The 23,583-nt window shown below is 44.6% G+C and overlaps 1 protein-coding gene across 9 annotated transcripts in view; it reads left to right on the top strand.

The window, feature by feature from the left end:
• The window catches only part of NR2C2 (nuclear receptor subfamily 2 group C member 2), an 81,798-nt gene that overhangs the window by 31,270 nt on the left and 26,945 nt on the right, over window positions 1-23,583 (top strand). For 4 of the 9 annotated variants that reach the window (XR_009866758.1, XR_009866759.1, XM_062200508.1 and 1 more), the window contains 2 exons: window positions 14,004-14,114; window positions 22,944-23,144. Coding sequence is in view for 7 of the 9 variants with exons in the window: in XM_062200505.1 (XP_062056489.1) it covers window positions 14,004-14,114; window positions 22,944-23,144 (312 nt within the window). In the remaining 2 variants the exon portion in view is untranslated. Of the gene's footprint in view, window positions 1-2,512; window positions 2,628-3,738; window positions 3,859-10,940; window positions 10,995-14,003; window positions 14,115-22,943; window positions 23,145-23,583 lie in introns of those variants that run through there. The other 5 variants (XM_062200511.1, XM_062200510.1, XM_062200509.1 and 2 more) reach the window with 4 other exon arrangements.

The raw sequence follows: 23,583 nt of genomic DNA, 5'->3' as shown, positions 1-23,583 counted from the left end.
GGCGCTCATATGGGATTCCAGCACTGCAGGCCAGGGCTTTAACCCACTGCGCCACAACACTGGCCCCCTGATTGAATTTTAGTGTTTTACCTTTTTCCGAATAATTTGTCCATATTGTTTGTTTTCAGATTTATGGTATGTGGTTGCTAAGAATATCCTTGTTTTAGAGATTTTTTTTAAAGATTTATTTATTTATGTGTTTGAAAGACTTAAGAAGAGAAGGAGAGAAAGTTCCTCCATCCATTGGTTTATTCCCCAAGGGGCCACAGTGGCCAGGGCTGAGCCAGACCAAAGCCAGGAGCTTCCTCCCTGTCTCCCACATGGGTGGCAGGGACCGAAACACTTGGGCCATCTTCCACTGCTTATCCCAAGCCATTAACAGGCAGTTAGATAGGAAATGCATTAGCCAGCACACAAACTGGGACCCATATGGGATGCCAGCATCGCAAATGGTGGTGACTTTACCCATTATGCCCCAAAGCCAGACCTGTTTTATATTTCTGTAATGTATGACACATCTTTGGTTACAGCTTCCTTTCCATTGTTAATATTACCTGTGCCTGCGCTTGTCATTTCCCTCGTCACTTTCACCAGAGAGTGTTTCTATCTCTGATTAATTTCTGTCTTTGGTATTTTCTTCTTGCTGCTTTCTTTGCATTTACTTTGCCGTTATTTTTCTAAATTCTTGGGATAGGTGATGTGCTTTTTTATTCCCTTGGCCTTCTTCCCTAACACGAGCACTAGGCTATATGTTATCTTCTGAGTACAATTCGAGCCAGCCACATCCATTCCTTTGGATTGACTGACCTTCTTATCATTTTAGATGGGTTTTCATTTTCTAGAACTCTGTGAAATGAATCATACAGTATGTACTGGTGGTTATCATGCGTAGGACCTACATTGGTGTACCTGGGTTCCATACCCAGCTCTGGCTTCTAATGCCAGCTTCCTGTTAATGAGAACCCTAGGAGGCAGTGACGACGGCTCATGGAATTGGGTTCCTGCCACGCGTGTGGGAGCCCTGACTTGGGCTCATCCTATCCCTGACCATTGCAGTTAATTGGGGAGTGAACCAATGAATGTTTCTCTCTCTCTCTCTCTCTCTCTCTGCCTCTCAAATAAAATGTTTGTCTGTATACCTGTTTTTGTCTAGCTTTATTCATGCACTTGACTGTGTTGCTGTATATATCATTCCTGCATTCATTTTTATGGTGTATACATTGTGGATATAACACAGCTTTCCTCTTTTTTACTCACCTGTCAATGGGCATTTGAGTTGTTTCCAGTTTTTGATTGTTAGATCTGCAGCTGCTATAAACATTGTGCACAGGTTTTTTGTGAGAACACATGCTTTCATTTTTCCTGAGTAAATAGCTAGAAGTAGAATTGCTGGGTCACACAATTTTTTAAGAAACTGCCAAATTGCAGAGTAATTGTGCCATTTTATGTTCCTACCAGCAGTGTGGAAGAACCGTTGATAAGTGTGTTCTGGTTCTTCATTGTAGGGTTTTGTTTCTATTTGTTTTTTTTTTTTTTTTTTTTTTTTTTTTTAACTTACTTTACAGACAGAGAGAACTCCCATTCACTAGTTCACTCCCCAGAGCCCACAGCAGCCAGGGCTGGACCTGGCCAAAAGCTAAGACGGGAGTAATCCAGGTCTCCCCCTGGAGTGGCACTGAAAGCCACCCTACGTAATTGTGTTGCTGTCATATGGTATATCAATTAGAACTGTATTTGGCAACTTAACTGTAGATGTACATGTAAGTTGATTGTAAATTTTCTCAAAGATAAATAGTGCTGTAATGAACATCTTTGTGTATCACTTCTTGGGCTCACATTTGGGACTAGATTATATATAGAATTGCAGATCAAAAGCTTGTCTGCGTTGTATCTCCCAGTTTCTTTTAAACAGTTCTTAAATAATTAGCACAGGGCCGACACTGTGAATCAGTGGGTTAAGCCTCCGTCTGTGATGCCAGCATCTCATATGGGCTCTTGTTGGAGTCCCAGCTTTTCCACTTCTGATCCAGCTTCCTGCTAATGTGCCTAGGAAAGCAAAGGAGGACAGCCCAAGTGCTTGGGCTTCTGCACCCACGTGAGAGACCTAAAGGAAGTTCCTGGCTCCTGCCTTCTGATCGGCCAAGTTTCAGCTGTTGTAGCCATTTGGGGAGTGAACCAGCAGATGGAAGACCCTCTCTATCTGTGTTTCTTCCTCTCTCTGTAACTCTTGCCTCTGAAATAAATAAGCCAATGAAAATAAAAAATGAACAAACACAAAAAGTAAATATTACCACAAACTTTCATATGCAAGAAGTTAACTCAGCAAGCGTGCATTAAGGATGTTCTATGTAATATCCTTCTTGTTACAGATTTTTGATTGCTTCAGACTCGGTACTTTCTTTTTAGATATGTGTGTGTGTATGTATATATGTATAAATATTGGATTTATATATATAAAGATTTATGTATTTATTTGAAAGGCTCAATAACAGAAAACAAGATCTTCTTTCAGCTTGTTCACATTCAAACTGCAGAGGCCAGGCCAAACCAGGAGACAGAAACTCCATCCAGTCTCCCACACGAGTAGTAGCAACCCCAGTACTTGGTCCGTCATCTCCTTCTCCCAGGTGCGTTAGAAGGAAATTGGATCAGAAGCCAGAGTAGCAGGGACTTGAACCAGGCACTCTGGTAAGAGATGCAGGCATCCCTTGGCATGGTGTAATCCTCTGTACCACAATGCCTGTCCCTCCCCCCCCCCCCCAGTATTTCTTTAAAGAGCAAAATAATGCTCATAGAAAATATAACCATTTATGCAAATAATGTCCCCTAAAATCAGTATAATTTAAGAGAAATATAGAAAAGTGATTTTTTTTAATAATATGCATTTTGTCTATGGGTGCCATAGATGATATAATGAATCATTTAGATAGTTACACATAGTTTAAAAAGGCAGGACTTGCATAAGGAGATAAAAGCATTTTGTAGATGAAATGTAGTCAGTAGAACTAAAACAAAAATAATATTAGAATAAGTAAGATCAGACTTGTGGTATGATAAGAGAAAAACAGTTGATAAGAGAAATTGTCAAACAAAATGAGGAAGCACGATGTCCTTGCCAGAGACCTAGCTTACACAGAAGTGTTGTGCCGAAGTGATGGCTGCTGGGGACGCCTGGGCACAGTCAGGGTAAGCTGTCACGGGAAACATCTCCTTGCTTGGACTCTCACGGCCTTTGAGATAGACCTTGAGTGTCTAACACTTGCAAAAGAACTTGGGAACCATGTCATTTTACCGGTCATAGGAAATAGAGAATTAGAAAATCAAACAATTTTGTCTTCCAAAACAAAAAATCGAGCGTTAGGTATTTTCCGCAGGAGAAGATGACGTCTCGTCCAGTCACAGACTGCGCTCTGCGCTCAGCTCCACAGGGAAATGACAGCAGGGTGCCCTCTGTTCATGCAGCGGGCGTGGGGGTTTCATTTAATCCTCTCAGTTTGACAAATGGGTAGGCAGATGCTTAAAACAATGAGGGAACTTGCCGAAAGCTGCTAAACGAGAGCTGAAATTCTTCAGGGTAATGTGTTTCCCTGTGCCTACCTGCCCGTTCAGATGTTTCAGTTAGCTCGTAGTTGTAAAAGTAACCTGGTTTTTAGAACACCTTCGGTAGCAAGTGGCAGAATTTTTCGTAGACTTTTGTACCTCATCTTACCAAAGAAAATTTTCCTTGTTCTTTTTTAGATGGGTAAGAAGATACATCTTAAAAATGAGGAAAAATATGAACAACTGTTATTTCTGACTTGGTGAAAAATAAGATCATTCATAATACTGAATTCTGGTGATATATGCTGGTTTTAAAAGGTATCCTTGGAAATTTCTTTCTTTCTTTTTGTTTTTTTAAGATCTGTTTGTTGGAGAGTTCTTCCACCCACTGGCTTACTCCCCAAATGCTCCCAATAGCTAGGGCTAGAACAGGCTGAAGCCAAGAACCAGCAACTCCCAACTAAGTCTCCCACATGAATGGAAGGAACTGGCATTTGAGCCATCACCTGCTGCACCCCGGGAGCGATAGCAGGAGCTAGGTCACAACCGGAGTAGCCAAGATTGGGACTGGCACTCTGATATGGGATGCAGGCATCCCGAACAGCAGCTTAATCTGTGCCACACCACAATGTGTGCCCCGTGGAAAGTCTGCAAAAGTGGTTTATAAAAGCAATACAGTGTCTTTACCACTTCAGTGTCTTAAAAAAATCATTTTCACCTCTCCCTTTGACCTCTGTTACCCTCTTCACTCTCACTTGTTTTTCTCCATAATACTCATCATTTTCTGCAGAATTCTTTATCAAATAAGAACATAAATTCTGGGGAAGTCAGAACTTTGTGTCATTTGCTGCTGTGTTCCCAGTGCCTAAAATAGGGTGTGTGGAGTATAGTGAGCACTCAGGATTTGTTTATTGAATGAATAGATATATTCTTTTTTTGGTGTTTTTCACATGGATATCACCCAGTTGTAATCACAGTGTTCATACAATTTTGTCTCGTGTTTTTATAAAAAAAAATTTCACAGAGTAAATATTATCCTTCCTTGGGTTTCTACATAGCCTGCATAACATCGAGTCTAGCAAATATAGCACAGTTCACTGTATTTCACTAGCTCATCTCTTGGTTTGGACATATAAATTGCTTTTCTGTATCATTAGTTAACATTGATAAACATGTGCATTCTGTACCAGTCAGGAGGCTTAACAGTGAGGCCAGCATTGGGCCATAGCAGGTTACACCACTGCCTGTCCTGGGATGCCCGCATCCCATACGGGCACTGGTTTGAGTCCCAGCTGTACCACTTCCAATCCAGCTCTTTGTTAATGGCCTGGGAAAAACTGCAGAAGATGGCCCTGCTTTGTACTTGGGCCCCTGCCACCCACTTGGGAGACCCAGGTGAAACTCCTGGCCCCTGACGCCCAGCCATTGTAGCCATCCAGGGAGTGAGCCAGCTCATACAAGGTCTCTCTCTCTCTCTTTTTGTCTCTGTCTCTCCCCCTCTGTCAGTAACTCTGATTTTAAAGTAAATCTCTGAAAGGGAGAGAGGTTTAATATCAAACCACATAAAACCAAATGTTGCTGATTTTTACAGAAATGAGAATCATAGACTCATAAAGAACAGGATTAACACGTACATGAGGATGAACAGACAGATTGCGATAAACTTCATACCAAGAGGCTCAGAGCACCACCAGGCAGCAGCTGCAGAGCTGGGGTGCTGTTGTTCCAGCACAGCCTGTCACTGAAGCTGGAGATGGAGCTGCCGCTTCAAGTGTCAGCCTGGGACACCTGACGGACCCATGTCCGTCCTCCTCCAGGGAAGCCAGGGCTGCACGTGTCTGCATGGCTCTGCTTCACCCAGACCCCCGAAAGGATTCCCTAGAAAAATAATTAAGAACCCCACACTGATAAGGCGGTTTCTGGATTAAGGATAAATTGTGTAAGGTCGGTTCCCAGAAGTAGAATTACGAGATCAGATCAGCGAACCAGACTGGTTGACCGCAATGTTTGGCCTTGGAGCTTTTGGCTCCCTTGTATTGGTCTCTCGGCTTTTGCACACCGCTTACTGACGACGTAGGGAATAGCATCAGGTCTTAGAACCGTGAATACGTGTTGAGATGGAGGGACTCATAGTCTACTTTCTCAGGAGAACCATCTGTTTCCCCCCTTGGCTAATTTCTCCCTGTTGGATTTGTGCTAGAACCTGAAAAGGGGCTGTCCATTTACCTTAGATTGTTAGTGCACAAGCAGAATTCTGGAGTAGAAATCGATCATTCCTAGCAATGTGAACTTTAAAAAATTCTTCCCTTCTTCAACCTCCTTCTCCACCGTCTGCAAAAGTAAATATCTGTAAAACTTACTTCTTTCTACATTTCCCCTAGGCTTTTACTCATTTGTTTCTGATCATTGGCCAGCATTTCTTTCATATTTGTTGTTTGTTGAAGCACTAAAATAATAAGTCCTTGTGTCATTCAGGAGACTGCAGCCTGGCTTAGTGGTTGGTGCTCATGTCTCAGAGCTGGAGAATCAAGTTAGTTTAGGCCCTACCTCTAATTCATTGAGACTTCAGGCGCTCCATTTGCTCCTGGCCTTGGGGAAGGGGTGGTACTTACACTTGAGGCCATTTGGTGGGTCTGTTAGTAGTAGGTTTTCATTTGCACTGGCTACACAAGCGCATCTGAGGCCAGAACTCTGCCCTGTGCTCATGTGCCTGTCACCCGTTGGGTGGATGTAGTTCAATGAGCCCAGTTACTCTTGGGGGTGTTTTTGTATGTAATGCAGCCCATATGCTGTTGCCTACCCTTTGAATGAAAGGGAAACTTGCAAAGTTCCCATAGAGTTCAAAAATACTAGCTTACTGTGCTGTGAAGTTGAACACGCTGCACGCAGAATGTCTGGGTTCTGCAAATCTTCGCTCTACTCCTCATACTTTTAAAACTGTTTCTAGGAGGAGGCATTGTGCTTCAGTGGGGTACTTGGGATTGAGTGCTGGCTCCACTTTGAATCCAGCATCCTGCTAATGCATCTGGGGGACAGCAGGTGATGGCTCAAGGGCTTGAGTCTCTGCCACCCGTGTGGGACATACGGATGGAGTTCCTTCCTGGCTGTTGCAAGCATTTGGAAAGTGAACCAGCAGATGGAACATCTCTGTCTCTCTCTCTGTTGCTCTGCGTTTCCATTAAACACTTCTAAAACAAACTGTTTGGAGTTGGTTGAACTGCATGGTAACATTCTTGTGAGCTGTCTGTTGAAGAAAGATAATTTGGAAGGGGAAGAGGTTGGGGAGAGAAGATGAAGCAAAAGCAACAATCCAGGTGAGGGAAGAAGTTTTTAAAGCAAAGTGCGTCTTCCTTAACAAATTGTTAATCATATTACTAGAGAGACTGATTACAGCAGCTGGGGAAACAGCAGGAACATGTCGATTCTGCTTCCTTGGTTACAGGGAGTGGTAGTATACTTGACCTTCAGCTGAGCGGGGTCATAGAGAGGGCATCCTTAAGCAGCAGTGTCTGGTTTTGGTGAATGGAATCTGCACTGACAGGGTTTAACAGCAAATGCCTGTGCGCTCTCTCAACCACCCCTTGGCCCTTTTACTTGGACTCTCTTTGGCCTGGGAAGTTGCTGAGGAAAAATGTAAATGAAGCTGCAGGGAGCCTTTGGCATGGTGAGTGTGGAAGGGTCCTGCAGCGCGGACTGCAACTTTGAAGTCTGTGCTCTCTCTCTGTCTGGAGAAGCCTCCTTGTGCGACAGTATATTTCAGTAGACACTTGTTTTTAGAGAAATTGGTAAAATAGCTGTGGATTTAGATGCCTGTTGTATATTTGAAAAAGTTCACTTTACTGTCTGTTGTTAGGTTAAGCTGCTAGCAAATTGTTTTCTTAGAAACCTGTATTCCACTGTGCTGGTTAAATTCAGGTGGGAAAAAGCTGTCAGTTTCTTTGTTTTTCCAGGAGATTAATCTGCCTATGAACAGAAATCATGGACCAGATTACTCTCTAAGTGTTTCATTGTTGTACGTAATTATTGGGTAGTCATTGTTGACTTTGGATCTTTGTTACACCGAGAAATTTAAGGCAGTAGTTGTAATTTTTTTAAACCTGTATTATCAACTGGAAAATTCAAAAACTGTTTAATTTGATATAAATGCTGCTGATTTATAATGTTCAGGTTTCACTCCTTCATAAAGTTTGCATAAAGAAGAGTTGCTCTTACCGGTCATCACGGTCATCAGGAGAAGTGATTCTGTAGCAACATGGCACACTGGGGTTGCCAGGTCCCACGTGTTGTGTGACATGACAGTGAACTTTAAAGACTAGCAGCCTCCTGTAGAGTGTCCCATGATGTGAGCTGTCACACAGAGAGGGGCTAATTTTTGCCTATTGCACCTTCACCACACTATTTGATGGTCTTTTGAAATACGTGATAAAAGGAGGATATAGTACATTTCCGTTCAGACTGGAGTGTCGACATTTACATTGTTGGTTATTTCAGCTGGATTATTTCTGGTTGAGGTTTGTAACATACAAGGTTTATGTGATCTGCTTTTCGAGAGAATGAACCTGTTACCCTATCAGTAATCCATGGGAATGTTGCAGCCCAAACCCAGAATAAATTATAGATCAGACACACTTAATATTTGCAGAGTAATTCAGAGTTGTGAACATCGTCTTCAACCTACGTGTGCATCTTTCAGCAAATGACTGCATGTTAACCACAGGTGTCTTTCCTGACAGTTATTTCCTTTAAAAAATGAGAAGGGGGAAGGCACTGTAGTATAATGGGTTAAGCCGCTGCCTGCAATGCCAGCATCCCATATGGGTACCAGGTCAGGTCCCGGCTGCTCCACTTCCTATCCAGCTCCCTGCTGATGTACCTGGGAATTGCAGTGGAAGATAGCCAAAGTCCTTGGGCCCCAGCACCCATGTGGGAGATCTGGATGAAGCTCCTGGTTCAGCCCCAGCTGTTATGGCCATTTGGGGATTGAACCAGCAGATGGAAGATCTCTCTCTTTCTCTGTAACTCTGCCTTTCAAATACAAATAACTCTTTAAAAAACAAAACAGAACAAAAGGTGCCGAGAGACAGCGTTTCGTAGGTGATGCCGGTGAGACAGTTGGGGAATCAGAGGAGATACTAGAAAGGAATATGTCTTCACATTCTTCTCCAGCGTTGCATACAAAGTTCCTACTGTGTGACTTGATACCTGAAACCACTATTGCTGCAAAATTGTGCCCAGTACCTATGCCAACTAGAAATTACCAACATGGCTGCCATGCAGCCGGTGATAACCTATAGTTCATTGTAATAACATTATAACAAAATTACCATGACCAACATCCCATTCCCAGTCATGAATCTGATGTCGTGAGACTTAACGCCAAAAAATGGGCAGTTACTAGTTTCCTTTAAATCCCTCCCTTCCCCTGGGAATTCTGCCCACAGCACCACCTATGAATATTCCGTTTTCCATCTCAGGACGATGAGGGGCTGCCGCAAACCTTGCCAGGCATAGTTCGCTCTTGAGTGTTCTTTTACTTTGCAAATACGTCTTATTCCTCTGTTGTGCCTTGGTGAATTCCTGCATGGGAGCTGTCCAACAGCGCTGTGATGAAATAAAAAGGTTCCCCGTTCAGGGTGAAAATGTATGAACCATCAGCTTAATTAACCCACCTGTATTAGTGCAGCCAGTCCTCCTTGGCTCGAAGATGAAACTGCTACGTGGTGACATACTACACCTGCAGGCTATCTAATTAGTGGATAAGCACAAGAGCAGAGTAAAACAAAAGATCTAGGCAGAGTTGCAGGATTCATATTCATTCATTGAGGTAGTAAGTGTTCATTCATGAAGCATTCATTGTGGGCCTGGCTTTGGGAATAAGAGAAGTAGGAAATATTCCCTCCCACCCTCGGAGGTTGCTGTAGAGATGTCAGTGCCCTATGGGGAGTGCCAAGATGGGGACTGTGGGAACCCAGAGGAGGGCGTTCCTACCACCCTGAGGGATCAGGAAAGGCTGGCCAGAAGAGCAAGGCTTCCGCTCAGACTCTGTAGATGCTAAACATTTCTGTGTTGAGCAAGTGTGGTTAGTTTCAGAAAGGTTGTGAAGTGGCTGGCGATGTGGCCCAGTGAGCTAAGCTCTGCCTGCAATGCCTGCATCCCATATGAGTGACTGTTCAGGTCCCAGTTGATCCACTTCTGATCCAGCTCCCTGCTGATGTGTCAGGGAAGGGAGCAGAGGATGACCCAAGTGCCTGGGCCCTGTCCCCTACGTGGGAAACCCAGGTGGAGCTCCTAGCTCCTGGCCCAGCCCTGGCTCAGCCCTGGCTGTTGCAGCCATTTGGGAGTGAACCAGTGGGTTAAACATCTCTATTTCTCTCTAACTCTGCCTTTCAATAAAATAATTAAACCTTTAAAAGAAGAAGAAAGAAAAAAAAGTAAAATGGAACAGTGATTTTATACTTAAAATGTCTGTTGGAGAGCATACCCAAACATCCTGTCACACCCATGGTTTTAATTGAGTTCTTTGGATGAGCAGTTCAGTAGTTCTTTGGACAAGCAGTTTGCTTGTAAAGGTGCAGGTGTCTAGCGAGGGTGTGACGTACACCTTAGTGCTGCCAGGCGTTTATCCTAAAGCATAAACTAAGTGAGCAGGGTCAAGGGGTAGAAGTGGACTCTGGCTAAGACTGACATCGAGCCCTGAGACGCAGGGAAGATAGAAAGGCATCGCGTCTGATATTTGTGTGTCTTGTTACCAAACTGACCTTTTACCACTGTGCTGGGTGATGTTCAAACAAAATACTTTGTTAATGCACACCCTGCGAGGCAGCAAGTGACGACTGGAGTACTTGAGTCCCCAGCGCCTATGTGGGAGACCCACATGGAGTTCCTAGTCCTGCTTTCTCCCTCGCCTAGCCCTAGCTGTTGTGAGCCACTGGGGGGTGAACCAGTGAATGGAAAAACAACTACAGAACTCGCTCTCGCTCTAGCTCTCGCTCTGCCTTTCAAATAAATTTTTAAGAGGTAAAATTTTCTACTGGCAGCTTTCCTATGCCCCCTCCTAAACACTACTCACTCCCTGCTCAACACTGACCTCTATCACAATCCCTTATACCATGGGTTGAATATTTTTGTTTATTCACTCTCTTATTTTAACAGCTTTATTAAGATATAATTCACATACAATTTGCCTATTCAAAGTTTGCAATTCTGTGGCATTTAGTATATTTACAAAGTTGGGCAACCATCACCTCTTTCTAATTCCAAAACACTTTGTTTACCCCACAAAGAGACCCTCTACATCCCTTAGCTAGTATTCCCGCACACCCCCTAGTCTTCAGCATGTACTGATTGGTTTTTAGTCGTCCTTGGTTCTCTAAGTAGACATTTCATGTGCTCTTTTGCAGCTGGCTGCTTTTACTCATCATGGTGTCTTCAAGGCTCATCCATTGTGAGCCTAGGTGGGTGTGCTTGTGTACCACTCCTGATTTATCTGTTCATTTCTCAGAGATACTGGTTGCTTTCTCTTTTAAACTGTTAGCTATGATGCTGCTGTGAACATTGTTTGACAGTTTTCTGGACCTAGGTTTTTGTTTCTTTTATATGTGCACCGAAGTGTGGAATTGTTTGCCCCTGGTAACACAGTTTTTTTTTAAAGATTTATTTATTTGAAAGAGTTACACAGAGAGGAGAGGCAGAGAGAGAGGTCTTCTATCCGCTGGTTCACTCCCCAATTGGCCGCTACGGCCGGAGCTGCGCTGATCCAAGTCTCCCACACGGCTACAGGGGCCCAAGGACTTGGGCCATCTTCTACTGCTATCCCAGGACACAGCAGAGAGCTGGATCGGAAGAGGAGCAGCGGGGACTAGAACCGGTGCCCATATGGGATGCTGGGACTTCAGGCCAGGGTGTTAACCCAATGCACCACAGCACCAGCCCTGGTAACACTTTTTTTTTTTTTTTTTTTTTTTTTTTTGACAGGCAGAGTTAGACAGTGAGAGAGAGAGACAGACAGAAAGGTCTTCCTTTTCCATTGGTTTACCCTCCAATGGCCGCTTTGGCTAGCGCACTGCGCTGATCCGAAGGCAGGAGCCAGGTGTTTTTCCTGGTCTCCCATGGGGTGCAGGGCACAAGCACTTGGGCCATCCTCCACTGCACTCCGGGGCCATAGCAGAGAGCTGGCCTGGAAGAGGGGCAACCGGGACAGAATCCGGCACCCCAACTGGGACTAGAACCCCGTGTGCTGGCGCCGCAGGCGGAGGATTAGCCTATTGAGCCATGGTGCCGACCAGGAATTCTTTATATATTCTGGATTCAAGCTGCTTATCAGTTTTTAATTTTGCTTAAGTGCATTTTACCTGTTGTTTTTCGCTTGTGCTGTGTTAAACCATTGCTAATCCAGGTATCATGAAGAGTTACACCTGTTGCTTTTTTTTTTTTTTAAGATTTATTCATTTATTTAAAAGGCAGATTTACAGAGAAGGATAGGCAGAAGCAAAGAGAAATCTTCCATCTGCTGATTCACTCCCTAAATGGCTACAGCGGCCAGGGCTGTGCCATACTAAAGCCAGGAGCCAGGAGCCTCATCCAGGTCCCCCACATGGGTGCAGGGGCACACATAGTTGGCCATCTTCCACTGCTTTCCCAGGCACATTAGCAGGAGCTGGACAGGAAGTGAGGAAGCTGGGACTCGGACAAGCACCCATATGGAATGTTGGCATTGCACATGGCAGCTTAACCTGCTGTTCCACAGCACTTAGGGTCTATACCTGTACTTTTACATTTTTTGTATAACATGAGGTTGAACTTAACATATTTTACATTAAAGAAAATTTTCTGCTCAAAAAACTCTCTAGTACAGTTTTTCATGTGTATCAAAGATATATACTTTATAATTCAGGCTTTAGAACAGTTTTCAGAAAATTTGTGATGGTTGTAATAGCTGCCTTCTGCTGAATGGAATTAATGCTTAGATTATTCAGTGACCCTCACTCCAATCCCATGAAGTAGTAACAGTGTTTCCATTTTGAATTGGAGAAAATGGAAGTGTAGAGGGTTAAAGCTGTTGGTTCAGGGTGGCACTACCTGTTTCAGAACCCGTTCTGTTTGATTCCACAGACTGTGAGTTCTCAGTGCTGATCATTTGAGTTTTGTTTTGTTCTTTTTTTTATATGAAGTGTTAAACAGCTTGATTTCCCCATGTTGAACCAACCTTGCATTCCTGGGATAAACCCCATGTAGTCATGGTGTTCAGTACTTTATGTACTGATGGACTCAGTTCACTGTTGTTTTACTGAGGATATATTGCATTTATATCCATAAGGGATATTGGTCTGTAGTTTTCTTTTGATGTCTTCATCTGGTTTTGGTATCAGGAATTATTGGCCTCATAGAGTAAGTAACTTAGGAGGTGTTTGTCCCTCTTATTTTTTAGAAGAGTTTATAAAATGCTTTTTAAAAAAAAAAAAAGTTTATTTTGAAAGAATTGCAGAGGGGGAGAGAGAGAGAGATTTTCTATCTACCAGCTCACTCCCCAGATGGCTGCAATGGCCAGCAATGGGCCAAGCCAAAGGCAGGAGCTTCATCCAGGTCTCTCATGTGGGTGTCAGGGGCCCAAACATTTTGGGCCATCTTCTACTGCTTTTCCCAGTCCATTAGCAGGGAGCTAGATCAGAAGTGGAGCAGCCAGGATATGAACAGGTGCCCAAGTGGGATGCTGAAGACTCAGGCTATGGCTTTACCATCTACATCACAATGCCAGCCTCCTGAAATACTTTTAATGGAGGAAAAATAAATGACACCCACTTCAAGTACTCACATGACCACTCAGCACTTGCACCTTGCCTTTAGTGGATACTGACCTAATTCTAGTGATAGTGATGGGCTCTTGCCAACCCCATCACATTGAGGCTGGGAAGTTACCAAGACCTTTTCAGAAGTTCGGATCCCTGAAGTTTTCAGTGCAGTGTTGGTTTTGTTTGTCATCTCCTGCCATGTTTTGAGAGCTTTTCGCTGGCACTGTTCACAGCTGGCTTTGGAAGCAGTGGAAAATACTCAAAACATCATCTGTGGAAAGTTACTTTGGGACCTTTTAACTTTATTCTTCTTGGGCATTGAGTAAAGCACAACCTCTTTTCCACCAAACATTTTTCCTCAAGTTTACATTCACTGAATTTTTAAAGCAAATGTCTGAACTGTTTCACACTACTGAGGTTGTTGTGGAGATCATAACTGAAAATTCCTTTGATTTTTTTTTTTACCTTGAATTTTGACATCATAAACAAGTATTTCAAGATTGTATTTGGGGGGAGCATCCTGCAGCAGTATCTCACTGATCCCTTTGTCATCGGTGTCCGTACTGCACAGGTTTATCGTTCAGGGCCACCCTGAAACCAAGAGGCATGGCCCTCTGGCCACCACTGGGCATTTTTGTGAACGCCCTTGTCACCCATCCCACTTCTTGCCTGCAGGTACCACGATCACAGACCTCTCGGCCGGAATCTCCAGGGATGACCAGCCCCTCCCCGCGCATCCAGATCATCTCCACCGACTCCACGGTAGCCTCTCCTCAGCGCATTCAGGTACCTGCACCCAGCCCCCTGGTTGCAGCCAGCGGCCAGAGGCAGCCCTGCCTTCTCCAGTTTCCTCCCAGAACCAAACCTGCCAAGGGGTTCACTGAGGAGCTGAGCCTCGTGGCATCAGTTGCAGCACAACCTCATTTCTTTAAAAAGCTTTTCTAAGTTTACAGTCGTGTAACTTTGAAAGCACACTTCTGAACTGTTATTTCAAACCATGGAGATGAAGTACCATCTTACTACTTACTTGCTCCCAATTTGAGAGGCAATATAGCCTCGTGGTTCAGAGCAAGCGCTCTGACTGGAAGTCACATTCAGTGCTTTTTGACTCTGTGCAATTAATTTATCAGTGCTTAAGTTTTTTCATTAGAAAATGTCAATAACAGTAGTGTGGTGGAGACCTCCCCAAGGTCAGACAGAAAAAGAAACTTACCCTAAAAATGGAATGCGGCCATTATCTGCTTGCCTGTGAGTGCATCAACCCTGGTTATTATGTGCTTATGTGGATTCTTGTGCCGGCATGATAAATTAAGACTGGTTCCTGGCCATCATGTCTCGTCTCTGTTCACGAATCCCAGTACAATAGCACTTATCTCATAGGCTTTTTGAGAAATCAGATATGGCTTTTAAAAGGCTTACGATATCCCCTGGCACATCATAGTGTGCACTGTGTGCTAGTTAGTACAAAAGAGGTTTCTTCAACAGCTCGTGGAAAGGCAGCGTTTGAGCAGTGAAGCCTCCGGTCAGGATGCTGTCCACATGGAGTTCCTGAGTCCATCTCTCGGTTCAAGCTTCTGATTCCAGCTTCCTGCTAGCGCATACCCTGGGGTGCAGTGACGATGGCTGAAGTAATTTGGTCCCTGGGAAAACATGGGTTGAGTTACTGGCGTTAGCTGGGGCCTCTCACTCCATTTTTGTCTGTCTGTCTCTGCCTCTCACATAAATTTTTTTTTAGAGTTTGTAGAAATGGAATTTCAGGATTTTGAAATTCATACATAGAGGCAGCTGGATCAGAAGCAGAGTGGCTGGCACTTGAACCAGCATTCCAGTATGGTATGCAGGTGTTCAGATGGTGGCTTAACTCACTGTACCATGCCTGTTCCCCCCAACCCTGTGAACTGTTTAATTTTTTTTTTTTTATTTGTTTGTTTAGTTGAAAGACTGAGACACAGACAGATGGATTTTCTTTGAGTCAGTAATAGGCCTGGGAGAAGAGTAGGTTCTCTGCTGTTTTAATGAATAACAATGGTTGGGCCCCAAGTAGTGGTTTCTCCAGCAAGGCTGAAAAGGGAAGATTTATTTTCAAAAGGATGACAGGCTGGGCAGTATTCAGGAGCATTGGTTCTGAATGGGACAGACCTACGATCACATCTTGTCTCCACTGAGATATGTGACCCATGGAAAGTTTACCTAATTTCTGTAGCTGTAATTTGGTGACAATAATAGCACCTATTTTGTAGGATTATAAAAGAATTAAATTAGATAATACTGTAAGCCTATAGGAAGCAAACCTCCATAATTGTTAGCAACTGTGTTAATGGTTTGTTAATGTTTTCTTCTTACATAGTTTCACACTTGGAGAAAACAGGACATGGAAATCCCTTGTAGCCATTATGCAGAGGCAACAGTTGCTTGCTGTCACATTCTGAATGGTGGATGTTATTTTTTTCTGAGTTGTTTGAGGGCGAATTGGAACCATTACTGCTTTGCACTGGACGTGCATGCATTTCCTGAGAAGAGTATCTTTCTCTTACACGGTTACCGAGTCAGGAGATTTTGAACATGCCGTTTTCTAATCCATGGTCTATAATCTAAGATTTCTCCAGTTGTTCCAGTAAAGTCCTTCATGGCACTGTTTTCCATTCCAGAATTTACGTTACTGTTTCAAATCACGATAATAATAATGAGAATTAAGGTGCCAGTGAAGCCAAGACCATAACAGGTTCTGCAGGCCAGTGGGGGAGGGTCTGAAGCAGACGCTGTATCCACCGGGCTCCTGCCATCCTAACGGCTGCAATGACTGTGGGTTGGAAGAGTGACCGTCTTCAGAGTAGGGAAGTAGCCTTGTGCCAGGTTTTGGAGCTGTTATTTTCTGGAGTTCAAAGGGGGTAAGGCAGGAACTATGGGAGATGAGGGAGACAGAAAACACTAGGTTCAAGTTTTATGTTTTACTCTTTTTTTTTTTTAAGATTTATTTATTTATTTGAAAGTCAGAGTTACACAGAGAATAAGAGAGAGGCAGAGAGCGAGGTCTTCCATCTGCTGGTTCACTCCCCAATTAGCCGCAACAGCTGGAGCTGCGCCGATCTGGAGCCAGGAGCCAGGAGCTTCTCCAGGTCTCCCACATGGGTACAGGGGCCCAAGCATTTGAGCCATCTTCTACTGCTTTCCCAAGGCCATAGCAGAGAGCTGGATGGGAAATAGTGCAGCTGGGACTTGAACTGGTGCCCATATGGGATGCTGACAGTTTAGTCTAACCTTGAAAAAGCCTCTCATTTGTTAAGTTTTACATGCTAGAGTTTATGAGTGTGCTCACCTGGACTGCTGTATTTGCTCTGCTTGAGGTAGACCTGGGTGTAGTTAGTCTTGGCGTCTTTGTATGTGGAGGTTTCCTGAGATAGTCCTCCATACTCTCCCATTTCAAGTTTATTTTTCAGGAGAGCATCATCATACTCAGGGTCTCACTTTATATTAAATGTTTAAATTTGAGTTTATAAGGTACATTTATATGTAATAAAGTAGTTTTTTATATATTGAGGTCTCACATAAAAATGTTACTAGAAAGGACTTGTGTAGTTTATGTGGTTTTTAAGTTTGAAATCTTCATTACGATTCCCAGCAAAAGGCCTCTTGAACTCTTGGAGCCTCTCTCCCTCCTCTTTGCCTGGCACGCTGCTATTTGTCCTGTGCCCTTTTCCCATGCACACCCGTCTCCTGTTTGCTTTCTCACTCCAGTGTTCCAGTCCTACCTCCCTGTACTCAGAGGAATAGTTGCTTCTTTGTGTGTGTTGTATAGGTAGTGCATGTGTGCTGGAACACTCCCAGCAAACAGGGTGCCGGGTGAGAAAGCCTCCTCCTCTGCGGACAGGCGCTGCAGTTCCTCCCAGGAGCTGGCCACTGTCACCGTATCGATGTAAGTGCACAAGCACCGTGTAACATCCGCGCCCGAGCTCCACACGGGTGTTGTGGGCCCTCTGTGCCTGCTGTTCGGCCCTTGCTCTGCTTTGGTGACAGTGTCTTTCGGAGATGGTTCTCTGCAGCACAAAGTGGAACTTCCTCTTTGTCTTGAGGAACTATTTGATTTCAGAGAGGTCATGGAAATTTATGTTCCCATCCACATACTCAACTGCATATTGTGCTGGTATTTGAATCTTTGTCAGTTTGTAAGTAAAGTGGCATGTTGCTTTTCTATGAATTTGGCATTTATTTATAATATCTATCCATATATAAATATCTATAGTTAATGCTTCTGGTGTTGAGTATCCAGCTTAATGTTAAAATTTTATGTAAATATAAATGAATGTTCCCTTTTCCCTACCCTTCCCAGTATCCTTACCTCATTTAATTTCAACTAAGAGGCTTTTTGAAACACATTTTTTAAAATTCTTGCTACATTTAAATATACTCTTTGACCCAGGGGTAAAGATAGCTAGATAGCCTGCCAGCCTTTTCAGGACAGCTACTTTGAAATGGCTGTGCATCTGTTTTATAGGAGAAAGAGAGACCACATTAACATTTGAACTTAGAGACACTGCTTATGAAATAGGGAATAATGGCAGGCTCACCTGGGGGTATCACCGTAGTCCTTTGCTAACTCAGAAGGGCTGGAATTCCTCAGGGTCTGTCCTGTTGAGCCCAGGGCTTCAAATGTCATTATGTACAGTGACTCCCAAATGCATCTCTGTGGCCTGGACTTTAGTTTGGAATTTTTTTAAGTCTCTTTTAAGACTTTTTCATTGAATCATGTTTTATTCCAAAGTACATTGTTTAATTTCCAGATAGTTGAGGATTTTCTAGCTATCCTTAGTTATCTATTATTAAATTCCTCTTTAATTCCCCGTTGAAGTCTAAAACATACTGTGTGTTCTTGATTTCTACTTTATAACATCTGTTCAGATCTGTTTTATGGCCCATAATGTTGTCTGTGTTGGTGGCTGGTCCAGGCAGGTTTCAAAAGAAGTATATTCTGTTGTTAGATGGATTCTTTTTAAAAAAAAAAAAATCTTTTTTTAAAAAAAAAAGATTTATTTATTTACTTGAAAGTCAGAAGTACACAGAAAGAGGAGAGGCAGAGAGAGAGAGAGGTCTTCCATCGCTGCTTCACTGCCCAGATGGCCACAATGACCAGAGCTGTGCTGATCCGAAGCCAAGAGCCAGGAGCTTCTTCCAGGTCTCCTATGCAGGTGCAAAGGCCCAAGGACTTGGGCCATCTTCTACTGCTTTCCCAGGCCATAGCAGAGAGCTGGATAGGACGTGGAGCGCCAGGACTCAAACAGGTGCCCACATGGGATTCTGGCCCTGCAGGCGGCAGCTTTACCCGCTACGCCACAGTGCCGGATTCTTTTACAAACGGCAGCGGGATCAGGTTGATTGATAGGACTGTTCTGGTCAGCCTTCCTGACCTTGCTGCCAGCTTGATAGGTCCGTCACCTGCAGGAAAACACAGGCCCCTCAGCTAAAGCTGTTGATCGCTGTGTTGCTCCTGAAGTTCTATTGGGTTTTCCTGACTTACCTTGATACTTTGTTCTTAGGCGCATACACTTGGAGGATTGTTATGTTCTTTGGGAAAACTGACTTTTTTCTTACGATATAATGCCTCTCTATATGCCTGATATTTTCTGTGTTCTGAAGTCTGCTTATAATCTGAAATGAATGTAGTTATTTTAGCTTTATTTGACAAATGTTAGCATGACATGTCTTTCTCCATCCCTTTCAATCTGTGTCTTTATATGTAAAATGAACTTCCCATAGGCATTGTAAAGTTAGATCTTGGGTTTGTTTTCCTAGCTCTTCTCCCGGTAGGGTGTGTAAACCATTCACGTTTAAAGTATGTGATAATTAATATATTTGGATTAATATCACATCTGTATAACTTTTCTACTCAGTGTGGGAAGCTTCTTTTTCTCACCTTTTTTTTTAAGATTTATTTTTATTTTTCTTAAAGGCAGAGCTCTAGAAGGGTTGGGGAGATAAGGACAAAGAGAAAAAGAGAGATCTTCCCCCGTCTAGTTCACTCCCCAGATGACCACAACAGCCATGACTAGGCCAGGCCAAAGCCAAAAGCCAGGAGCTTCTTCCAGGTCTCCCACATGGGTGCAAGGGACCCAAGGACTTGGGCCATCTTCTGCTTTCCCAGACACATTAGCAGGGAGCTGGATCAGAAATAGACCAACTAGACTCAAACTGGCACCAATAAGGGATGCTGGCACTGCAGGCAGCGGCTTAATCCCCTGTGCCACAACACTGGCCCCTCATCCCTATCACTGCTATTAGCATATCCATGCAATTCTTTTAACCTGTTTTTTTTTTTTTTAAGATTTATTTATTTATTTATTTGACAGAATTACAGACCATGAGAGAGAGAGAGACAGAGAGAAAGGTCTTCCTTCCGTTGGTTCACTCCCCAAATGGCCACCACGACCAGCACTGCGCTGATCCGAAGCCAGGAGCCAGGTGCTTCTCCTGGTCTCCCATGCGGGTGCAGGGCCCAAGCACTTGGGCCATCCTCCACTGCCTTCACGGGCCATAGCAGAGAGCTGGACTGGAAGAGGAGCATCCGGGACTAGAACCCAGTGTCAATATGTGATGCTGGCACCGCAGGCGGAGGATCAACCTAGTGCACCACAGCGCCGGCCCCAAACCTGTTTTTAATTGTTGTCCTAGAGCTGGTGTGTTAGAGCCAATGTAACCAAAGGCACTATGAGGTTTCATGTGTAGTGCAGGTTGCTTGCAACAGAGTTGTCCAGGTCCCTCCTCCTCCTTTGTGACATTGCTGTCATTCCTTTCACTTACCCGTATGCTGTAATCACTGAGCACAATGTTAGTATTATTCATTTTTTAAAGGATAGTTTTTATTTATTATTTTTTAAAGATTATTTATTTGAGAGGTAGAGTTACAGACAAAGAGAAGGAGAGACAGAGAGAGAGGTCTTCTATCCACTGATTGACTCACCAAATGGGTGCAACAGCTGGAGCTGGGTCAGTCCAAAGCCAGAAGCCAGGAGCTTCTTCCGGGTCTCCCACATGGGTGCAGGGGCCCAAGCTCTTGGGCCATCCTCTACTGCTTTCCTAGGCCATAACAGAGAGCTGGATTGGAAGAGGAGCAGCCAGGACTTGAACTGGCTCTCATATGGAATGCCGGTTCTGCCCACTACACCACAGTGCCAGCCTTACTATTATTCATGTAAACAGTTATGTTTAGATCAGTTGAGAATAAGGAAAGCAAGATTTCATTTTCCCTCAGTTATTTATGTAGATCCAGGCTTCTAACACAATGTTTTTCCTTCTGCCCGAAGACTTCTCTCCCAGTAATCAATAAGTGTGCTGGTGATTAATTCCTTCAGTGTTTGTTTGTCTGAGAAGGTTTTTCTTTTCCTTCACTTTTTTGTTACTGGGTTTTTAAATTATTATTATTTAAATGTATGTATGCATTTTAAATGCAGAGTGACAGAGATCTATCATCCTATGGTTCTCTCCCCCAAATGCCTGCAAAGCCAGGTCTGGGCCAGGCTGACAGAGGAGCCGAGAACTCCATCATGGTCTCTCACAGGGGTGGCAGGGGCATCTTAGGCCTTCCCAGTGTGCTAACAGGAAGCTGGATCAGAAACGGAGTAGCTGGAACTCAGACCAGCACTCCACTAAGGAAAGCTGGGGCTTAGCCCACGATACCACAATACTATTCCCCCATCCCAAAAACATTTTTTCCATTGAACTTCATGTAATATGAAGCTACTTTAGGTAGATGCTTGGCACAGCAGTTAAATCACTATTTGGGACACCTGCATCTCATTATGGGATCTTCCTTTCTACAAATGCATTCTGGGAGCCAGCAGATGATGGTGGCCACCTGGGAGAGCTGCAGCTCCTGGCTCTGGCCTGGCCCAGCCGTGGCTCTGTTACAGGCATTTGAGGAATGAACCAGAAGAAGGAAAATCCCTCTCTATCTTCAAATAAAATGAAATTAAAATTTTTCAAATGTTTGTGATTCTATCTGAGATTTATTTAACTGAAAGGCAGAGTGACACAGAGGGAGAGACAGAGAGTTCAGTCCACTGGTTCCCTTCCCAGATGCCTTCAACAGCTGATGCTGAGCCAGGCTGAAATCAGGAGCCTGCAACTCAATCCAGACCTCTGAGGGTGGCAGAGGCCCAAGCACTGGAGCCGTAGCTGCTTCCTAAAGGGCACATTACCAGGAAGCTGGGACTGGAAGTGGAGCCAGCACTGCAGCATGGGATGGAGGCATCCCAAGTGACATCTGGTCTGCTGTACACTCACCACTGCCTTTTTATTTTGAAGCAGCCAACCTTGTGTGATTTTCAGTATTGGAAAGTTAACAAAGCTAATGTGTTAGACCGTGTGAGTGTTGTTCGGACCTTAGTGTTCCCTTTCACAAAGTCTGTCGAAACGTGGTGCCAGTACTTTGCCTGCCTGTACAGGCACTAGGGGACCAAGTTCAGCCAGAAGCTCAGCCCATCTCCGCCCACCCAGTCCCAGCACTGCCAGTCCCAAGAGTCCTGCTTGCTGCAAGGGAGGCAGAGGGTGCTGCATGGGCTGTTGGGAGACTGGGAGAGAGACAGGGTAGGGACTAGAACAGCCTCCGAGAGCTTCCACAGGCACCAGCAAGAGAGGTCAGTCTCTTTTATAGTTACTGATGCAGTTAGGCAAAGACAGAGGGCGCCGGTGAGCTCTGACAGCGGTGGCTCCAGACAGGGGGAGCCCCCAGAGGAGTCAGGGCGGGACTTCTCCAGAATCCATGCCTGCTGCCTGCAGTCATCCCACAGCCTTTATGGTCTTCTCTCCATGTGCTAGGCCCTGTACTAGTCCTAGGGATGTAGCAGTGACTCAAATGTAGCCTCTGTCCTTACAGACCATGGGTCAGGGAGTGGAGTGGATTAGGTGGGTGGACAGTGGATGCTGAGTTCAGCGTGTGTCTGCAGGGGGCTCTCCATATTCTGTCAGCCCTGAGGCAACGTTTTTCAGCTCAGAAACAGCCCTTCTTTAAAGTGATCATTTCCGCATTTTTAGATTTTTTTTTTAATTTCAAAAGGATTAGGTTTTTTACTATATATAAAGATTTATTTATTGAAAGATTTGTGTTACTTGTTTATTTACAGAGATAGAGAGGGAAAGATGGAATCTTCCATCCGCTGGTTCACTCCCCAATGGCCACAATGGCCAGGGCTGGGCCAGGCCGAAAGCAGGAGCCTGGAACTTCATCCAGGTCTCCCACATGGTTGGCAGGGACCCAAGCACTTGGGCCATCTTCTGCTGCCTTCCCAGATCATTAGCGGGGAGCTGGATCAGAAGTGGAGCAGCCAGGACATGAATCGGTGCCCAGATGGGATGCCAGCATCACAGGCTGCAGCTTAATGTGCTGCACCACAGTGCCAGCCCAAAGGTATGACCAGAGGATAGCACTGGCCCTATGAAGAGTTGTTCCTGCGAAGTTCACTCTTGTTTCATTTTTCTCACGTCACCGTGAACTGATGAGATTGCATCTCAGACCAGCACTGACTGAGGCACCAGCTCCTGGCACTGACTACTTTTGGGTACCAGCTGCAAGTCCCTGGCTCCCAAAATGCTCCATGAGAGCGGCCTCCATGTTGTGTCTTGTAGATTGTGACTGACCAGCAGACAGGACAGAAGATACAGATAGTCACAGCTGTGGACGCCTCCGGATCCCCCAAGCAGCAGTTCATTCTGACCGGTCCAGATGGAGCTGGAACCGGGAAGGTGATCCTGGCTTCTCCAGAGACATCCAGCGCCAAGCAGCTCATATTCACCACCTCAGACAACCTTGTCCCTGGCAGGATCCAGGTAAGGCCTGGGGGCAGCTCTGTGTCTCAGCATTTCTGCTACTGAACTTGCTGGCCTGCTCTGGCCTTTGCCTTCAAGGGCCAATTCCATCTCTGGAACATCTTTTCGAGACTTGAAAACATGGCAGGTGGCTGCTTGTCCAAAGCTTTAAAAAAAAATAAATACTAGCAAAAAGTGCCAAGGTCCAGAAGACAGTCAACTTACAACACTTAAGAGGGAATGGAGATTGAGCCAGGAAAAGTCAGTGGCCAACAAGAGAGTGGTGTGAGCAAGCTGGCACGGAAGCCCTTGAAGAACAGCCATTGGCCCATGGCATCCCAAAGCTATCGGCCAGGGCTACCCACAGCAGGTGAGAACCAGTTTGTTCCTAGCTCTCTGACTCTGTTCAGATTGTCAGACCTGGTCCTTGCCTTCCTTCAGTCCTTGCTGTGAGCTGCTG

Source organism: Lepus europaeus, chromosome 9, assembly GCF_033115175.1.
Source record: "Lepus europaeus isolate LE1 chromosome 9, mLepTim1.pri, whole genome shotgun sequence".
Lineage (NCBI taxonomy): Eukaryota > Metazoa > Chordata > Mammalia > Lagomorpha > Leporidae > Lepus > Lepus europaeus.
Note: the sequence above shows the minus strand (reverse complement) of the source record. Positions and strands in the feature narration are given on the sequence as shown.